General features: G+C 38.2%; 1 protein-coding gene across 1 annotated transcript in view; it reads right to left on the bottom strand.

Annotated features, from left to right (window-relative positions):
* LOC139744272 (uncharacterized) overlaps window positions 1–15266 on the bottom strand; it is a 337296-nt gene that overhangs the window by 300575 nt on the left and 21455 nt on the right. The window contains exon 2 of the mRNA XM_071654719.1: window positions 2914–3032. Within this exon, the coding sequence (XP_071510820.1) occupies window positions 2914–3032 (119 nt within the window). The remainder of the gene's footprint in view (window positions 1–2913; window positions 3033–15266) is intronic.

Raw genomic sequence — 15266 nt, 5'->3', positions numbered from 1 at the left:
TATAGAAATATCATTCCCCCCCCCCTTCAAAATGCCAACCATGGGTGATTGGGAATGCAATAAACTTGATCAGGAGAGCAGTAAAGCCTTTCGTATTTAATGGGCTATATCTTCTTTGAAAAATCCACTGTGGTGGGAGCCATGATTTCTGGCAAGCTGCCTAATTATCTCTTTACTGGTTGAGTCTGTTTTTCAGTGTCATCAAAAACTTGGAAATTAAATTGATTATTCATAAAAATAGATAGATGCCTAATGTGCTAGCTGTGGTCTTAATGCCTGTGACTTAATCTGAGAGATTTGCTCTCATTCTTTTTCTTTTTTTTCACAGAAAGAGAGAAACCATCAAGTGACAGACAGATAACCTTAAGTCAGACAGTCAGTCATGGGTTTGCTTATTTTGCTGCTACTTCTATTTTGTGGTATTATCTATATAAAAACTCCTCTAAAAAGTTTGGGCATCTTAGCTCGATCATTTATTCCTCCCTTTACTTAGTAATATTCAATGCATGTTTGGTGTTAACAGGAAGTTATTTCATTCTCTTTACAATATACCCAACTTGTTAAGATTGTGCCATAGGGAAAAGAGCATTGTTTCAAAATATGGGATAAGGTCTAAATATAAAAATGAACATCAATGGTCTTGAAGAGGCAATAAAAAACATGTTCTTTTGTATTGATTTATGTCTGTAGTTCTCAGCTGGTTAGCCATGAATGCCAATTTCAATAGTATTCTGAATTTACAGGACAAATTCATCTTTACATACATGTGGATGGAGAGAATGCAGCAATATCAGTAGAACACATTAGTGAAAGTTTGAAGAAAAGAGCATTGTTTCAAAATGTTTGAAAATAATCAGACAATCCATTCAAAAATTATGAACTTTTGAAGTTTTGGTGGCATCATTGTTGGATGAGAAGACTACTACAGTTTGTGATGTCACATACATATGATATAAAGAATACAAAGAACATTCAACATACTTTCACTTTTCTTACATAATACAAGAGCATCTGACTTGCCTCTTTCAGAAGGCAGGGGAAATAATATTACACTTGTAATCTGTATCTGTAACAAACAGAGGTAAACTGTACTTTTTACAAAAAAATGAAAATTTGTGGAATTCTCTTTATATTTTCCCTTATATTTTGTCAGTCTCCCCCTCCACCCACCCCACCTCAGGTATTGTGGTCCAGGTAGCCCCCCCCCCCCCCCCCCCGAATGGTGCCCATTTGTACACATGTTACCTTATATCTCAAAACCAACAACAAGTTGCACCCTAGATTTTATGTGAGTGACTCAAAATAGGTAAAACGGGTCACCCTAGTCAATTTTTAGTTTTTCATATTTTCTGAAAGAGCAATTCTTCTTCATAATTCTAAAGCTGGGGATCATAAAATGAATAGGAGATATATTTTTTTAAACAGTTCTTCTTGAACATACATATACACACATATATATATATATATATATATATATATATATATATATATACATATTATATACATATTTGTAGAACAGTGTGATTAGGTATGTCTTAGAGGCCCCTTTTCATTTCTTAAAAATCCTTAACACACTCTTCACTTTCAACTCTAATAATCTTTTAAGGATGATGCTGCTGCTTTGAAAGTTGGGAGAAGTCATGAGTAGAATGTCTTAATGGAGCACACTCAATTTCAGCTGAATCTGATATAATCCCTTCATTGTTGTTGCAATGGTGTTTTACATCCTGTTTCTTTCTTTCTTTTTTTGTCCTATTCATTGCACTGCTAGCACAGCTTGGTAAGATTAAGCGCTTGAATTGACCCTGCACTTCAGAGCCTCTTTTCTCAGTACACAATTTTCCAGAGTGTGTGCTTTCCAATATTTAGAATCGAGTTGCATCATTTTAAAGCTCAAAATCTGTTCTTTCAGAATCTGCCCTCAACTAAATATATCTATGGCTGGCAACTCTTTGTTGGTTTTATGATGCAAAATATATGCAGTATATTCTATCATACCAGGACAAGTGATAATACCTGCCAAATTTGGTAAAAATTTGAGCATGCATTCTAAAGAAGAAGTTGGAATTGTACAATTTAGGCTCCAATTTGCACTCATATTATCAACTTAGCTCTATCACTTCTGGTTCTAGAGTAGAAGATTTGTAAAAATTCCTTAATTTTGGATTTTTTTATCTTAGTTTATTTATTTTTTTTTTTTTGGGGAGGGGCATGTTGCCCATTTGAACAAATTGAGATCCTATAACCCTTGGGATGCTACCTGGAGGTTGGATGAGAGTAATCGCGATAGCTCACATGAGCCTTTGGCTCAGGTGAGCTAAAAAACAATGAAGAGAATAAAAAAAAAACCCAGTAGAGTAGTACATCAAAATAGCAAAATGGAGGTATTGGAATCATCTTTGGCATTTTGAAGCATTTAACTTGAAAACTAATAACTGTCTTGGAGATAAAATTGGTTAAAGCATAGAGTTTGTTAAAAGTTTGTAATTTCCAAAATTTCAAAGTTTTGCAAAACAGTCTCTTCATAAAATTGCTGAAAGTGGTCTCAGGGAAGATGGATGTCATCCTAGATCTATCAGAGGAGGATGGTCAATCATAAAAATTACTTGTACAATGATTGTATTCATATAATATGTGTTTTCCAATCTTTTCTAATCCTTTCTTATATAAGAAATGCAGGCATGGAAACCTCGTTATTCCCTTAGTATTGTCATAGATCATAAATATCAAGTAGTTACCTACCCTTGACTCTGATGATATTCCCTGTCAATGTGTTGTTCAAATTTATGCCGTGAATAACATCATCAGGAAGTATGTAGTAATGGCAATTTATTTTGCATGGATGATGGGAGAAGGGTGCTCATCAAAGGAACAAGGTAGAAGTAATTTTCAGCGGAGAACAAAGAATGTTACCTCTAGGAGGGAGGGTGGAGGCCAGTTCCTTTGCCCGGCTCCTGGCCTTGATTGACTCTTCCCTGGCTTCTGCTGCAGCTACATCTGCCATCTCGGCTTTCTCTTTGGCATAGGCAGCCCTGTGGTAGGTTTGGGGGAGGTGGAAAGTATCAATATAGTGTAACTCGGGCCTGACACTTCAGCAAGCATTCAGTATACCTGTTTGCTCTCTAAAAAGTAGTTTTACCTCCCATATACATTTCATTAACAACAATAAACCATTCCAATGAAAATATGTAATGAACACAGTCAACAATACATTGATTGAGACAGATCCAATATGTACATGGATAATATCATGAACATTTACAGTTAAAAACATCTAGACTGCACATTTCACTGCCTATACTATATATATCCTTGCTGCCAAGCTTACCAGATATTCTGAGTTGGCAGCAGAATGCTCAGACAAAGTTAGGAAGGTCTTGTGTTTTCTATTTGAGGTTGGCTGTTGCAGCTTTGTGGCTTCCTTGTTGCAGAAGTGGTTTCAAGATTTGGGTTTTTCAAACAGAGAGACTAAGCATGCTTGCAGAGCTGCATCCGAGGTATCGAAGAAGAGTTCTGCATGCATTCGGACCAAGTATGTCCAGAAGCGTAAAGTAACCAGCATTTGAACAATGTTATTTTCCCTTTTTTTTTCTTTCTTCTGTAGCCAGCGGGGAAGGTGGTGCAATGCATTGCTGGAGTATTGTTCATAACGGGCCGAAACTCCCAGTGACTGGTGGAGAAGAACTGCTGATCCCCCTGGTAATGCATGAGGTTTACTAGTATCTCATGTTTATTTAACTTATGTGTGTGTGTGTGTGTGTGTGTGTGTGTGTGTGTGTGTGTGATCCATCCTGTCAAAAGGAGCCACAAGTCTTCAATGTAGGTTTTCTCGCAGTTGGAGAAACAGCTAGGAAATTTGGTACCAGAAAAAATGAACATGAACAAGAGGTGGACGCAGTTACCGCATCCTACTTCACAAGAGGGAAGAGGAAGGAATCCACCTCCTATATGCACAAGTCGGCAATCAGTGACCACATGGTCAGTGAACATCACCACATCAAGTGGAAAAAGTGTTTCATCCTAGCCAGAAACTCTATAAAAACCTAACGATGGATAGGGGAAGCCATCCACATTCGCAAACAAGGAAAAACTTTCAACCGAGACCTATGGCAATACTCACTTTCCTCAATATACGATCCCATTCTCTCAGATCGGCGTGCGCCAGCTACATAGGCTAGTGGGAAGACAATCCTCTCACAGCGTTTGATCTGAAGAAGCCTACAGATCCAGTAGGCAAAACTCTCATCAAAAACAGGTAATTTGCAACTGATTGTGACAAAATGAACTTTTATCCAGTTACTTGAACTAGAGCACTCGCAATCAAGCACATGTATCCCCCGAACCCGTCTCCCATACCCCATCTGGATTACTTTTTAGGCCAGGATGTTGTATAATATGGCAACTGTCGCACGATACAATAAAATCTGACAAGAAATGAGGCTAGTACACTGTATATATAGCACATACAAGGAATATGACATGTCATTCTATAAAAGTTCGAACAATGACAGTGCTGGCAATGAAAACTTTTGTTATCTAGAATAACTCCCCATAAACCTCCATAGCAAGTTTGAATAAAATCCGAAAAGAAATGTGGCTTACAGAGCATATACAAGAAATGTGACATGGCCTCCAAGTCGGAACACTGAGGGCACCGTCACCACAAACTGTTGTGTCCTTCATATAGAATGACCACCAATACACCTCTTTAGCAAGTCTGAGTAAAATCCAGTAACAATCAAGTTATTGCCTAAATAGGGTCTCAGCATGCATTTTAGCAAATTTTGACATGATCAGGGTGACCTTTGACCCTGTAAAAGGTGGAACAGTGAGGGCAGCATTATCAATAGGTGTAGGTGTATAGATTTGATTATGATACATTTTCATACCAAATTTGAAAAAAATCGGTCAAGAAACAAGGTCAGCGTCGCACACACAAGCAGACCCTGTTAAATTTACCTTTTCATGTATAAAGACGGAACAAGCGAGGGCACCAGCACCAAAAACAATATAGGCATCTTCATTTAACTATAATGCACCTTTTTGCCAAATTTGAAGAAAATCTGATAAGAAATGTGGCTGATAGAGCACACACAAGTAATGTGCATCAATTCAATTCAATCATAGTTTATTTCCAATCATCGAAAATCAAAGAACATAGTACAAAGTATACATGTGATGAAATATTGTTCAAACGTTTGCAAAAGATTCATGTAATATATATACGAGACAAATTATAGAACAACATAACACCGGCATCCAAGTCAGAACACTGAGGGCACCGTCACCACAACCTGTTGTGTCCTTTATGTGGAATGACCACCCATACACCTCCTTAGCAAGTCTGAATAAAATCCATTGAGTAACAATCAAGTTATTGCATAAATAAGCACTTTAGCAAATTTTGACATGATCAGGGTGACCTTTGACCCTGCAAAAGGTGGAACAGTGAAGGCAGCATTATCAATGGGTATAGGTGTATAGATTTAAAGGGGTAAATGATACATTTAGATACCAAATTTGAATAAAATCGGTCTAGAAACAAGGCCAGCGTCGCACAAACAAGCAGACCCTTTTAAATTTACCTTTTCATGTATAAAGACGGAACAAGCGAGGACGCCATCACCAAAAACAATAGGCTTCTTTGTCTTACCATAATACACCTTCATGCCAAATTTGAAGATGATCGAAGAAGAACTGCAGCCAGTACAGTGCTCACAAGAAAATCTCTGCGGCGGATGCGGACGCGGCGCAATGAGGCCAAATCCATAGTATCCTCTGAACTCTGTTCGGGGGATACATTAGGGGGGATCACATGTACACCAATTAGCAAGATACAAATCTCGAGATTTGCATCACGATCAGTATCTCGAGTTTTTTGCACGTGTGGACAGAAAAAACCCGAAAATTAGCGCGATAAGCATTGCGACGCTAATCCCAAGAAATCTTGCGCTAGTTCCTCAATTAGCGGATAATTCGCCCCACGCTGGTACGTGTGAACGGTCGGGATTAGAATCTCGAGTTTTTAAATCCCATCATGCAATGCACACATCACAACAGCGAGGCCTCTGCGAAGGACAAAAGGAAGTGCATGCAGGCAGTGATAGAGAAGGGCGCTGTGTGACCCAGTTTGCAGGCTTTGCTGTTATCTTGATCGGCAATTAGCGAGATAATTCTGTACATGTGGAAGGTTGCAAAAAACTCGAGATTTCGAGTGCGATCGCTATCCCGCTAATTTGGAGCATGTGAACGGTTGCAAAAAATCTCGAGATATAGAGTGCGATTGTCATCCCGCTATTTGGGACGTGTGAACCCGGCTAATGATGTGCAGCATCAAATAGCATTCAATGCACTATATAGATAAAAACTTTTGATGGCATTTTACTCCTGTGAATCTTGCACCTAGTGAAATTTATGAAAGCTTCCTGTAAGCGAAAATTTCTGGTTTTACAGTCACTGTAGTCCCTTTGTAGTGGGTTCACTGAAGTGTCATTTCTTGTTCTTCGTCCCATTCATTTGAACTTACTTCGCCAGGTGGTTTTGACACTTAAATAGATTCTAAGCTTCAAAGCCTCTTTTCTAAGACTCTTTAAAGCATAAGCCCTGTTTTAACAAATGTTACTCCAACAATGTCAGGAGAACATCCAGAGAATAAAATTCCTTGCCTCGAGCAATAAAACCGCAAGAGGGAGTGAGAAGTACTGCTTTAACAGACATGCACTGGAAACCTTCGCCGCGTAGGTTCCTGCGAAGGGGGTGTGTCCACTGATGCGACTACCTTGCCCATTCGCCAGTGCCACCCATTTTTTTCTGGATATTCCACATCTAGATTACCAATTGTGTTAGCAAACAAAATGTGGTTACAATTACTGATCTAAACTACATATAGATCAGTGGCTACAATATATGCACATGATCTGTCCACGGCGTGTCAATCATTCTCTGTTTGCAACATCAAGAGAAGGTTATTGCAGGAACGTTCTAATAGAAGGGTTGTCGGGTAATGTCACGGTAATGTCGAGGTAATGTTGGGGTAATTACCCAGCTGGCTAGGGTAGAATCTGGCAAAAGTTATTGCAACCACATCAGAGCAACATTTTGCGGGGACCATTTTTACAGGCAGGGTAAAACTAGAAATGTCCGCTACAGCGACTGGTGTATGCCTCCGCCATAATGCATGGTTCTCCTTATAGGTCTATAGTACAATGTGTTGACAATGTGTGATGACAGTTTCACACAATGGCAAAATATTAAAATGACAGGTTTGCCACAAATGTGCTGAATGTTCACTTTCCTAGAACTAGGTTCAATTGGATGAATGATTAAAATGTCAGAGTGCAGGTATTGGGGGAACTGATGATTTTTACTTGACTTTTGACCCTTTTTTTAAGTTTATGCATTGAGTAATTTTCAAGGTATTGAGAAAAAGTATAATTTCAGTATCAAATGGTAAAATAGTATTATCTAAACCTGGCCTTTGACCTTTGACCTCACAGTTCCAAAGAGAATCACTGTTAGGTAGAACACGCAAAAATATGTAAGTTTCATGATAATACCTTGAGTTACTTTTGAGATATGGAAGAAGAAGTGCAATTTAGCACTTTCACTTGACCTTTGACCTTTTGGCAAGAAACTTCCCACAGAATATATATTGGGTTATACATGCATACATCAAGTTAAAAAAATCCTTCAGGCATTGCATAAATATAAGGAAAGTTGTGATATTTTGAGGAGTTGACCTTGACCTTTGACCCCCTGACCTTTGACCCATGACCCCCAACTTCCCTAGATAATCACTGCCCATCGGTACATGCATATATACTAAGTTCCATGAAGATACCTTGAACCCTTTGCGAGATATGGAGAAAAACATGAAATTTCAACCTTTTTTTCACAAAATAACCTGTGACCTTTGACCTTTGACCCAGTGACCCTAAAATCCAAAGAAAGTATCATCCCCCCAGGATATACCCTCATACCAAGTTTGATGCAAAACCACCTCACTGTTCTTGAGATAGACAAAAGCAAAACGGGACGGACGTACAGACGTACGGACGGACGACCCGAAAACATAATGCCTCCGGCCACTTCGTTGGCGGAGGCATAAAAAAATACCTGGGGAGTGTTTCATAAAGCTGTTCGTAAAGTTACGAACAACTTACGAGCGACTGGTGATCAGTTCTGATGTGCTATACTTATCAGAATTTCCATAATTCAGCACAAGAACTGATCGCCGCTTGCTCATATGTCGTTTGTAACTTTACGTACAGCTTTATGAAACACCCCCCTGGACAATATCCTCACGTTTTTGCGGTAACTCTAGTTGAAAGGCTCTGTTAAAATGGGACTTGAGAGTCTGCTCCTTATTTGCCTTTAACTGAAAATCCATGCCTTGCAACTTCTTGGATATTTCTTAATTTATTTTTTTTATATATTTCAATTTTCTTTTTGATGGAGGGTCGCATATAAAAATAGAGAAAAGATGAGTTGAAAGGAGTTCTTTCACATCTACTACAGATTCCTACAGGCAGCATTACTCCTTTTTGGGCATTCCCCCACTCTCTGTGATATCCATTTGCATCCAAAGGGGTCTATACTTTGATCCTTCTGATTGCATTTCATAAAAGATGTTAAAGTAAGATTTATCAAGAAGGCACACCTTTGATACTTTGCAACTATTGAATGACTGTGCATTGGTATTTGATTAAAAATCCTACAAAAAAGCAAAGGCATTTTTTTTGAATGTCTGTGTTTACTCCCCCCCCCCATATTGCTGCATAACTTATATTACAGCACATGTTTTGAATGATGTTTTCATACTTTCATAGTTATATCAGTGAATTCATAACAAATAGGAACTTTAATTGATAGCCATATATTTGATGATTTAGGAACAGAATAATTTTAATATTTCTCTTCAAATCTTTACTGCTCACCACAACTATATGATCACTTTGTGAAGAATGGGCTGTTGACAATGTATCCTAAACTTGTTACTCTTCTCACTGTGACTCTGAAATTTGTCATCAAACCATTTCGTTACCTATCTACAGCACAAAATTAATCGGAGTGAGCTTCAAGATTACATGTGCCAGTTCATGCTTTTATCAACAAGCTGTCACAAGTGCTACTGATCTAATACACTAGCCCAGTAGCGGATCCAGGCAGGGCACAAGGGGCATGTGCCCCCTTTAATTCTTAAAAACTTACATCTGTATCATTAGTCTTTTTTTTTACTTGTCAAATTGTCTTTGACATAGCACACTTTTTCATAAGTTTTGGGTTTACTTTGCAGTCCCTCACCACAATTTGGCAACTTCTTCTTTTTTTGTTTGTTTACAAATCAACTATGATTGGGGACAATATGAACAAATCTAGACCCAAAGCCATATTAGAACGCTGTGAAAATGCTGCATTATGGACCAACACGTGCTTGGTTAATATTAAAATGACAGGTTTGTCACCAATGTGTGCATGTTCACCTTCCTTGAACTACACACTTGTAGGTTGAATTGGATAAATGGCTATATTGTCTAAGAGTACAGGTATTTGGGGATTTGAGGATTTTTACTTGACTTTTGAACCTTTTATAAGTTTAAGAAAGGAGTGAAATTTAGCACTTTCACTTGACCTTTTGACCTTTTGGCAAGAAACGTCTAGGAGAATCTCTATTGGGTAATACATGCATACACTAAGTTTCAAGAAAAATCCTGCAGGCATTTAATAGATAAAAGGGAAATAGTTAAATTTTGAGGAATTGACCCTGACCTTTGACCCCCTTACCTTTGACCCATGACCCCTAAATTCCCTAGATAATTACTGCCAGTCAGTACATGCATATGTGCAAAGTTCCATGAAGATACCTTGAACCATTTGCGAGTTATGGAGAAAAAAGTGAAATTCTAACATTTTCACTTGACCTTGACTTTTGACCTCACGACCCAAAACTCTCTCTGGAGAATCTTTATTTGGTAGTTCATGTATACACTAAGTTTCAAGAAAATATCTTTATGTATTGCATAGATATGGGGGAAATAGTGAAATTTTGAGCATTTGACCTTGACCTTTTCACCTCGAGCATGTGCGCCCAAAAGTTGATAGGTGCAACTTTGCCCACTCATGCATATACATGCCAGTTTACATTAGGATACCTCTAATGGTTTTTTAGATACGCTGTCCACAAAACTGATTACGGACGGAAGGACGGACGGACGGACGAAAGGACTGACGGACGGACAGACGGACAACCCGAAAACATAATGCCTCCGGCGACAATTTGTGGTGGAGGCATAAAAATTGCTTCAATTTGAATACATACAGACGTAGTCCAAATATTGACAACACAATATGTTTAACATTTGGTTCCTCCAATATGTTTATTAGTCCATTTCTGTCCAAATTGATGACTTCAAATGATTAGGTCAAGAGGAATCTGTGAGAATGACAACTGCTCTGTATGATGAATTTGAAACCAGTGCACATGTGCTAGCCCGTAGCAGTGTAGCCTTTTGACCAGGCACTCTTGCTGAGCGACATTGTGTGGCGCTCGATTGCTCTCTGCTGGGCGTGTTTCACTCGCCACTACACAGCGAAAGGGCCTTGTCCAAAGGCTAAAAACATTGCGACTTTCATGTATATTCATATCGCCAATCCGCAATGTGCCACGCAAAGGTTGTTTTTCTAAAAACGAAGGAAGGGACAGGGGTATGGAGATGAACTTGTAGAAAATTGTCTGCAAGACCATGGGATCAATCTGGAAAAGAGCAAGTGTGCAACTGGTATGAATTAGATACGGAACGTATGTACAGTTTTAAAGTAAGCCATTTGCTTGTAAAATAGGACACTTTTAGAGGGGCTTAAATTTGTGTTTCTTTTTTCATCGCGCAGAGACACCACTCTGTTGACTAAAGGCACTCCCACAGTATAACTGTGTAAGGGAGCGCCCCGGGATTATGCTCAAGAATGATATAACTACACTGTAAGTGTGATCTGGCCGATGGTATCAGATCTAGGAACGCTGAGGCTCTATGCTTTTAAATTACCTCTGCGACATAGTCATGCTGTTTCTCCGTTCAGAGAGCTGTAAAGTGCCCGATGTGCCCACAAATACCTTGATTTGACTGCCATTCACAATCAGACTGCCTTATCTGGGAAAAATAGAATTATAACAGCTCTTTGTTTCATAAGTGGAAATTAGACTGATTTCTCATTGCTTGGTTTTGATATCATTGCGTTCATGCCTTGTCTTTTTTCTGTGTATAAAGATTGATTAATTTGTTCGCAAGAACTAGACAGAGTCCTTTTCTTCTTGTTCTGTTAAGATTATTATGTGTTATAGTCTGTATTTCTTGGTTTTCTTGTGTACCTGCTTTGGTTTTCTCTTCCCCTTGGTTTCTTCTTCTTGATATTCTATTTCTGTTTCATCTGCTACTTCTTCAGCCTTGATGAGTGTAGCAAAAACTAGGCAGAGCTGTATCATTATAGACTGCCTTTTCCCCGATTTTCTTCTTCCATCCATTATTTTCATCATGTAAATATCAACTATCTACACCTCATGTACGTGCCAGGGACTGACTCACATATAACGTAAGTGGGAACTGCTGTCTTATCACCATTTTTAATGCCGAGTCGTTCTACTCTGCCAACTCTTGCCTCACTGACACTATGCATTGGTCCCACTGGTGGAAGTTGATGTGTGGTTCTGCCGTGAAATCTGCAGATTCCTGCCACCATGCCGTGCATGCCCACCATCTTGCCCACTACGACTTCTGTACCGTAGTGTATCTTCGTTTTCCCTGTGATCCATAATCAATCGTTATCATGCCTTCAACCAAAAAATCTGCTGATCTATCAATTGCTACTATCATAGACAAACTTCTGGGAAATGATGGATTTCTTGCCAAAATGCATGAGATTATGAAAACAGTTGTCAAGGAGGTCGTAGATGCGATGTCAAAATCATTCTCTAACGACATTGAATAGAACAGCGGCCAGGTACACAATCTACAAGTACAACTGCAGGAGAAAAGAAAGGAGATTGACTCCCTGTCATCCCAGTTGACATCCTGTGTACATGGTCTTTCTTCTGTGGAACATCAGCTACATGACCTGCAGCAGTATTCGAGAGGGAATTCACTTCAAATCTTTGGCCTGAAGGAATCTCGTACTGAAACAACTGAACAGCTGGCCCTTGGTGTATTCCGTGAGCGTTTAGGTCTGGAGATCTCTGCAACAGACATCGACAGATGTTATTGAGTAGGCAAAACGCAGGATGGCAAGCACCGTGGTATCCTTCTGAAATTCTACAGTTACAAGACACGGAGCAAGGTAATTACTGTTAGAAGGAAGCTCAAGGGCAGTGGTATCTCGATCAAAGAGGGCCTGACAGCCAGAAATCAAGAGCTCTACACTAAAGTCTACACAAGCAAGTAGGTCGCGAGTGCATGGACAGCTGATGGCAGAATCTTTGCACAACTGAAGACGCAACGGGGTCAGCCATCTCCCAGACCATGTGTAATCTCCTCAGCCAGCGACTGTACTCGTTTACAGTTGTAAGATGCCCTGAATGGTTGACCTTGTACATATTGTATTTTGTGCTCACATGTCACGTCATTACTCTCATTTCTTATATGTATTGATTTATTGTATCAGTAAGGGTCCTGACGTACATGTAGGTCCCCGGTAAGTGTCTTTTTATGCATCGATATTAGCAAATTTTGAACTCTTTTACAAGCTTTGAATAGTAAGCAAAAATCAACGTTGGTGAAGGTGATGGGACAAACTATCACTTCCGAGGCGATCTGGATTTAGCTATCTTTCTGAAGTGCAGCTGATTTTTCTATTTATACTCAGATTATGTAAATGTCATTATTGGATTGATATACAGACCACCTGGCCAGCCTATTCTTGCCTTCAAAGACAGTGTTGATACAATTCTTTTCAAAATTGCAAATGAGTGTAAATCCTGTTTTATGATGGGAGATTTTGATATAAATCATTGTAATCAGGATGATACAAATTCTATAGATTTTATACAATACATGAATTCCTATGCTTTTTTTCCTGTTATTTCTAGGCCAACCAGAGTCATAACTGAATCATCATCTTTATTAGATAATATATTTGTAAATAAACCATGCAATATTGATGTGTCAGGTATAGTCACTTACCCTGTAAGTGATCATATGCCAATTTTTCTTATATCTAATGTGACTTTGCACACACAGAATGTGAATGAGCCATGCTCATCTCTGGTACGACTTATTAATGAGAGTTATATATTGCTGTTTTATGAAGAATTAGCTGTGATTAACTGGGATGACACCATACACAATTTTACAAATGATGTTAATGTGTTATATGATACATTTTTTAGAAAATTTTTTTCATTATACAATACATGTTTTCCAACGGTATTGACCAAGGGTAATAATAGAACAAAAATGAATCCATGGTTTGATAAGAATTTAAGGAAACTCTGTCGAAAAAAAAAGTTTATTATTCATAAATTTGTAAAAAATCCTACATTATATAGAGAGGCTGCTTATAAGAAACAGAGAAATATTGTTGATGATGAAATAAGAAAAGCTAAGCGTGATTTTTATGGTAAGAAATTTTTGGGAGTAAAAAATGATTTGAAGGGTACATGGAATGTTATTAATGGTATTCTGAAAAATAAGAGTAAGACTGACTCCCCATTACTGGTAAAAGATAACACGTGTGTTTCAAATTCTGTGGAGGTGCCAGAGTTATTTAATGAATATTTTGTTTCTGTTGGTGAGAATATTGCTAAAAGTATTTCATCCTCAGTGAAAAGCCCATCTGATTTTCTTATTGGTGATTTCCCAAACTCATTTTTCTTTACAGCCATAACCAACTCTGATGTAATTAATGCCTCATTAAGTCTGAAAGATGGCAAAAGCCCAGGTCATGATGACATTAATACCATGGTTTTGAAAAAGTGTATACATATTATTGCTCCAGTATTGGCCCATATTTTTAATATGTCTTTGCAAACTGGTTGTTTTTCCAAAAAAACTAAAGATAGCTAAAGTTTTGCCCATTTATAAGAAAGGTCATATATCTCAGTGTGAAAATTATAGGCCAATTTCTTTGTTGTCAATTTTTGGAAAGATATTTGAGAAGCTTGTGTATGCTAAGTTAATGTCCTTTATTGATAGATATGATAATTGAATTATACTGAATAAACAATTCGGATTTCGATCTGGACACTCAACATATATGGCCTTACTTGAATTCATCAATAATCTTAATACAGCTTTTGAAGCTGGTGATGTAGGTGTTGGGATCTTTTTAGATCTGTCGAAAGCAATAATTCTTTTGATGAAATTATCGATATTGTTTCTTGTTAAAAACAAGCGCAGTTCCGGTTATGATGATATTGATAATTGTATTCTTAACCCTAACTAGGCCGTGGGGGGGGGGGGGGGGGGCCTCCGAGGCCCCCCCCCTCGACATTCCGCGTGATGTATCGCAAGCGCAAAAAGCTATCGCCGCGATGTTTCATGACTTTTTTCTTTTGAGTCTCCCGCATCTTTTGACACCAAATTTGCGACGCCCGGGCGCGGGGTTCCAAAGTTACGCATAAATATGTACATGCATGTCAGACCAAAAATTGCTCAAAAACGTTAATTCGTGTACAATTTCAATGCAAACTGTGCTTACTGGCAAATTTCATAAAAGCATGATTATTTTGGTGTTTTATTGATTAGAATAAATGAATAACATATTTTCTTGTTCAGAGCAATGTCGCGGACAAATTTCATCGAAAAAACAATGAAAAACATAAAGTTGAAAAAACAAAGAAATACATAAAAAATTCAAAAAACAATAAAATATTTTTTCTGATATCACAAATTTTTTTATTACATTTGCTAAGGACACTAAAAAGAATATTTACACAAAAAATGTGCCTGTTTTGAGCTTTATTTTGTGATTTATACCAAATAGTCTGATTTTATGCATCATCATGCATAAATTAGCATAATTTAGCATAAATGATGATTTTTTTGAAAAATTAACTTCATGGTATTTTAGATTACATCATAGGCGATGTGTGTGCCAATTTTCGTCGCGATCGCGCGGTCGACAGCCGAGATCTGGAGGGGGGCCTGGGAGGCCCCCCCTGGCTCTATCAACTACCTAAATAGCCCGGCCTAGTTAGGGTTAAAGGAGTTAATATCTGCAATTGCAGACCCCATGACCCATATCTTTAATTTATCAATTTCTCATGGTATATTTCCTGA

This window comes from Diadema antillarum, unplaced genomic scaffold (genome assembly GCF_040938485.1).
Source record: "Diadema antillarum isolate AM-2024a unplaced genomic scaffold, OU_Dant_1.0 seq00001152_RagTag, whole genome shotgun sequence".
Taxonomy (NCBI): Eukaryota; Metazoa; Echinodermata; class Echinoidea; order Diadematoida; family Diadematidae; genus Diadema; species Diadema antillarum.
Note: the sequence above shows the minus strand (reverse complement) of the source record. Positions and strands in the feature narration are given on the sequence as shown.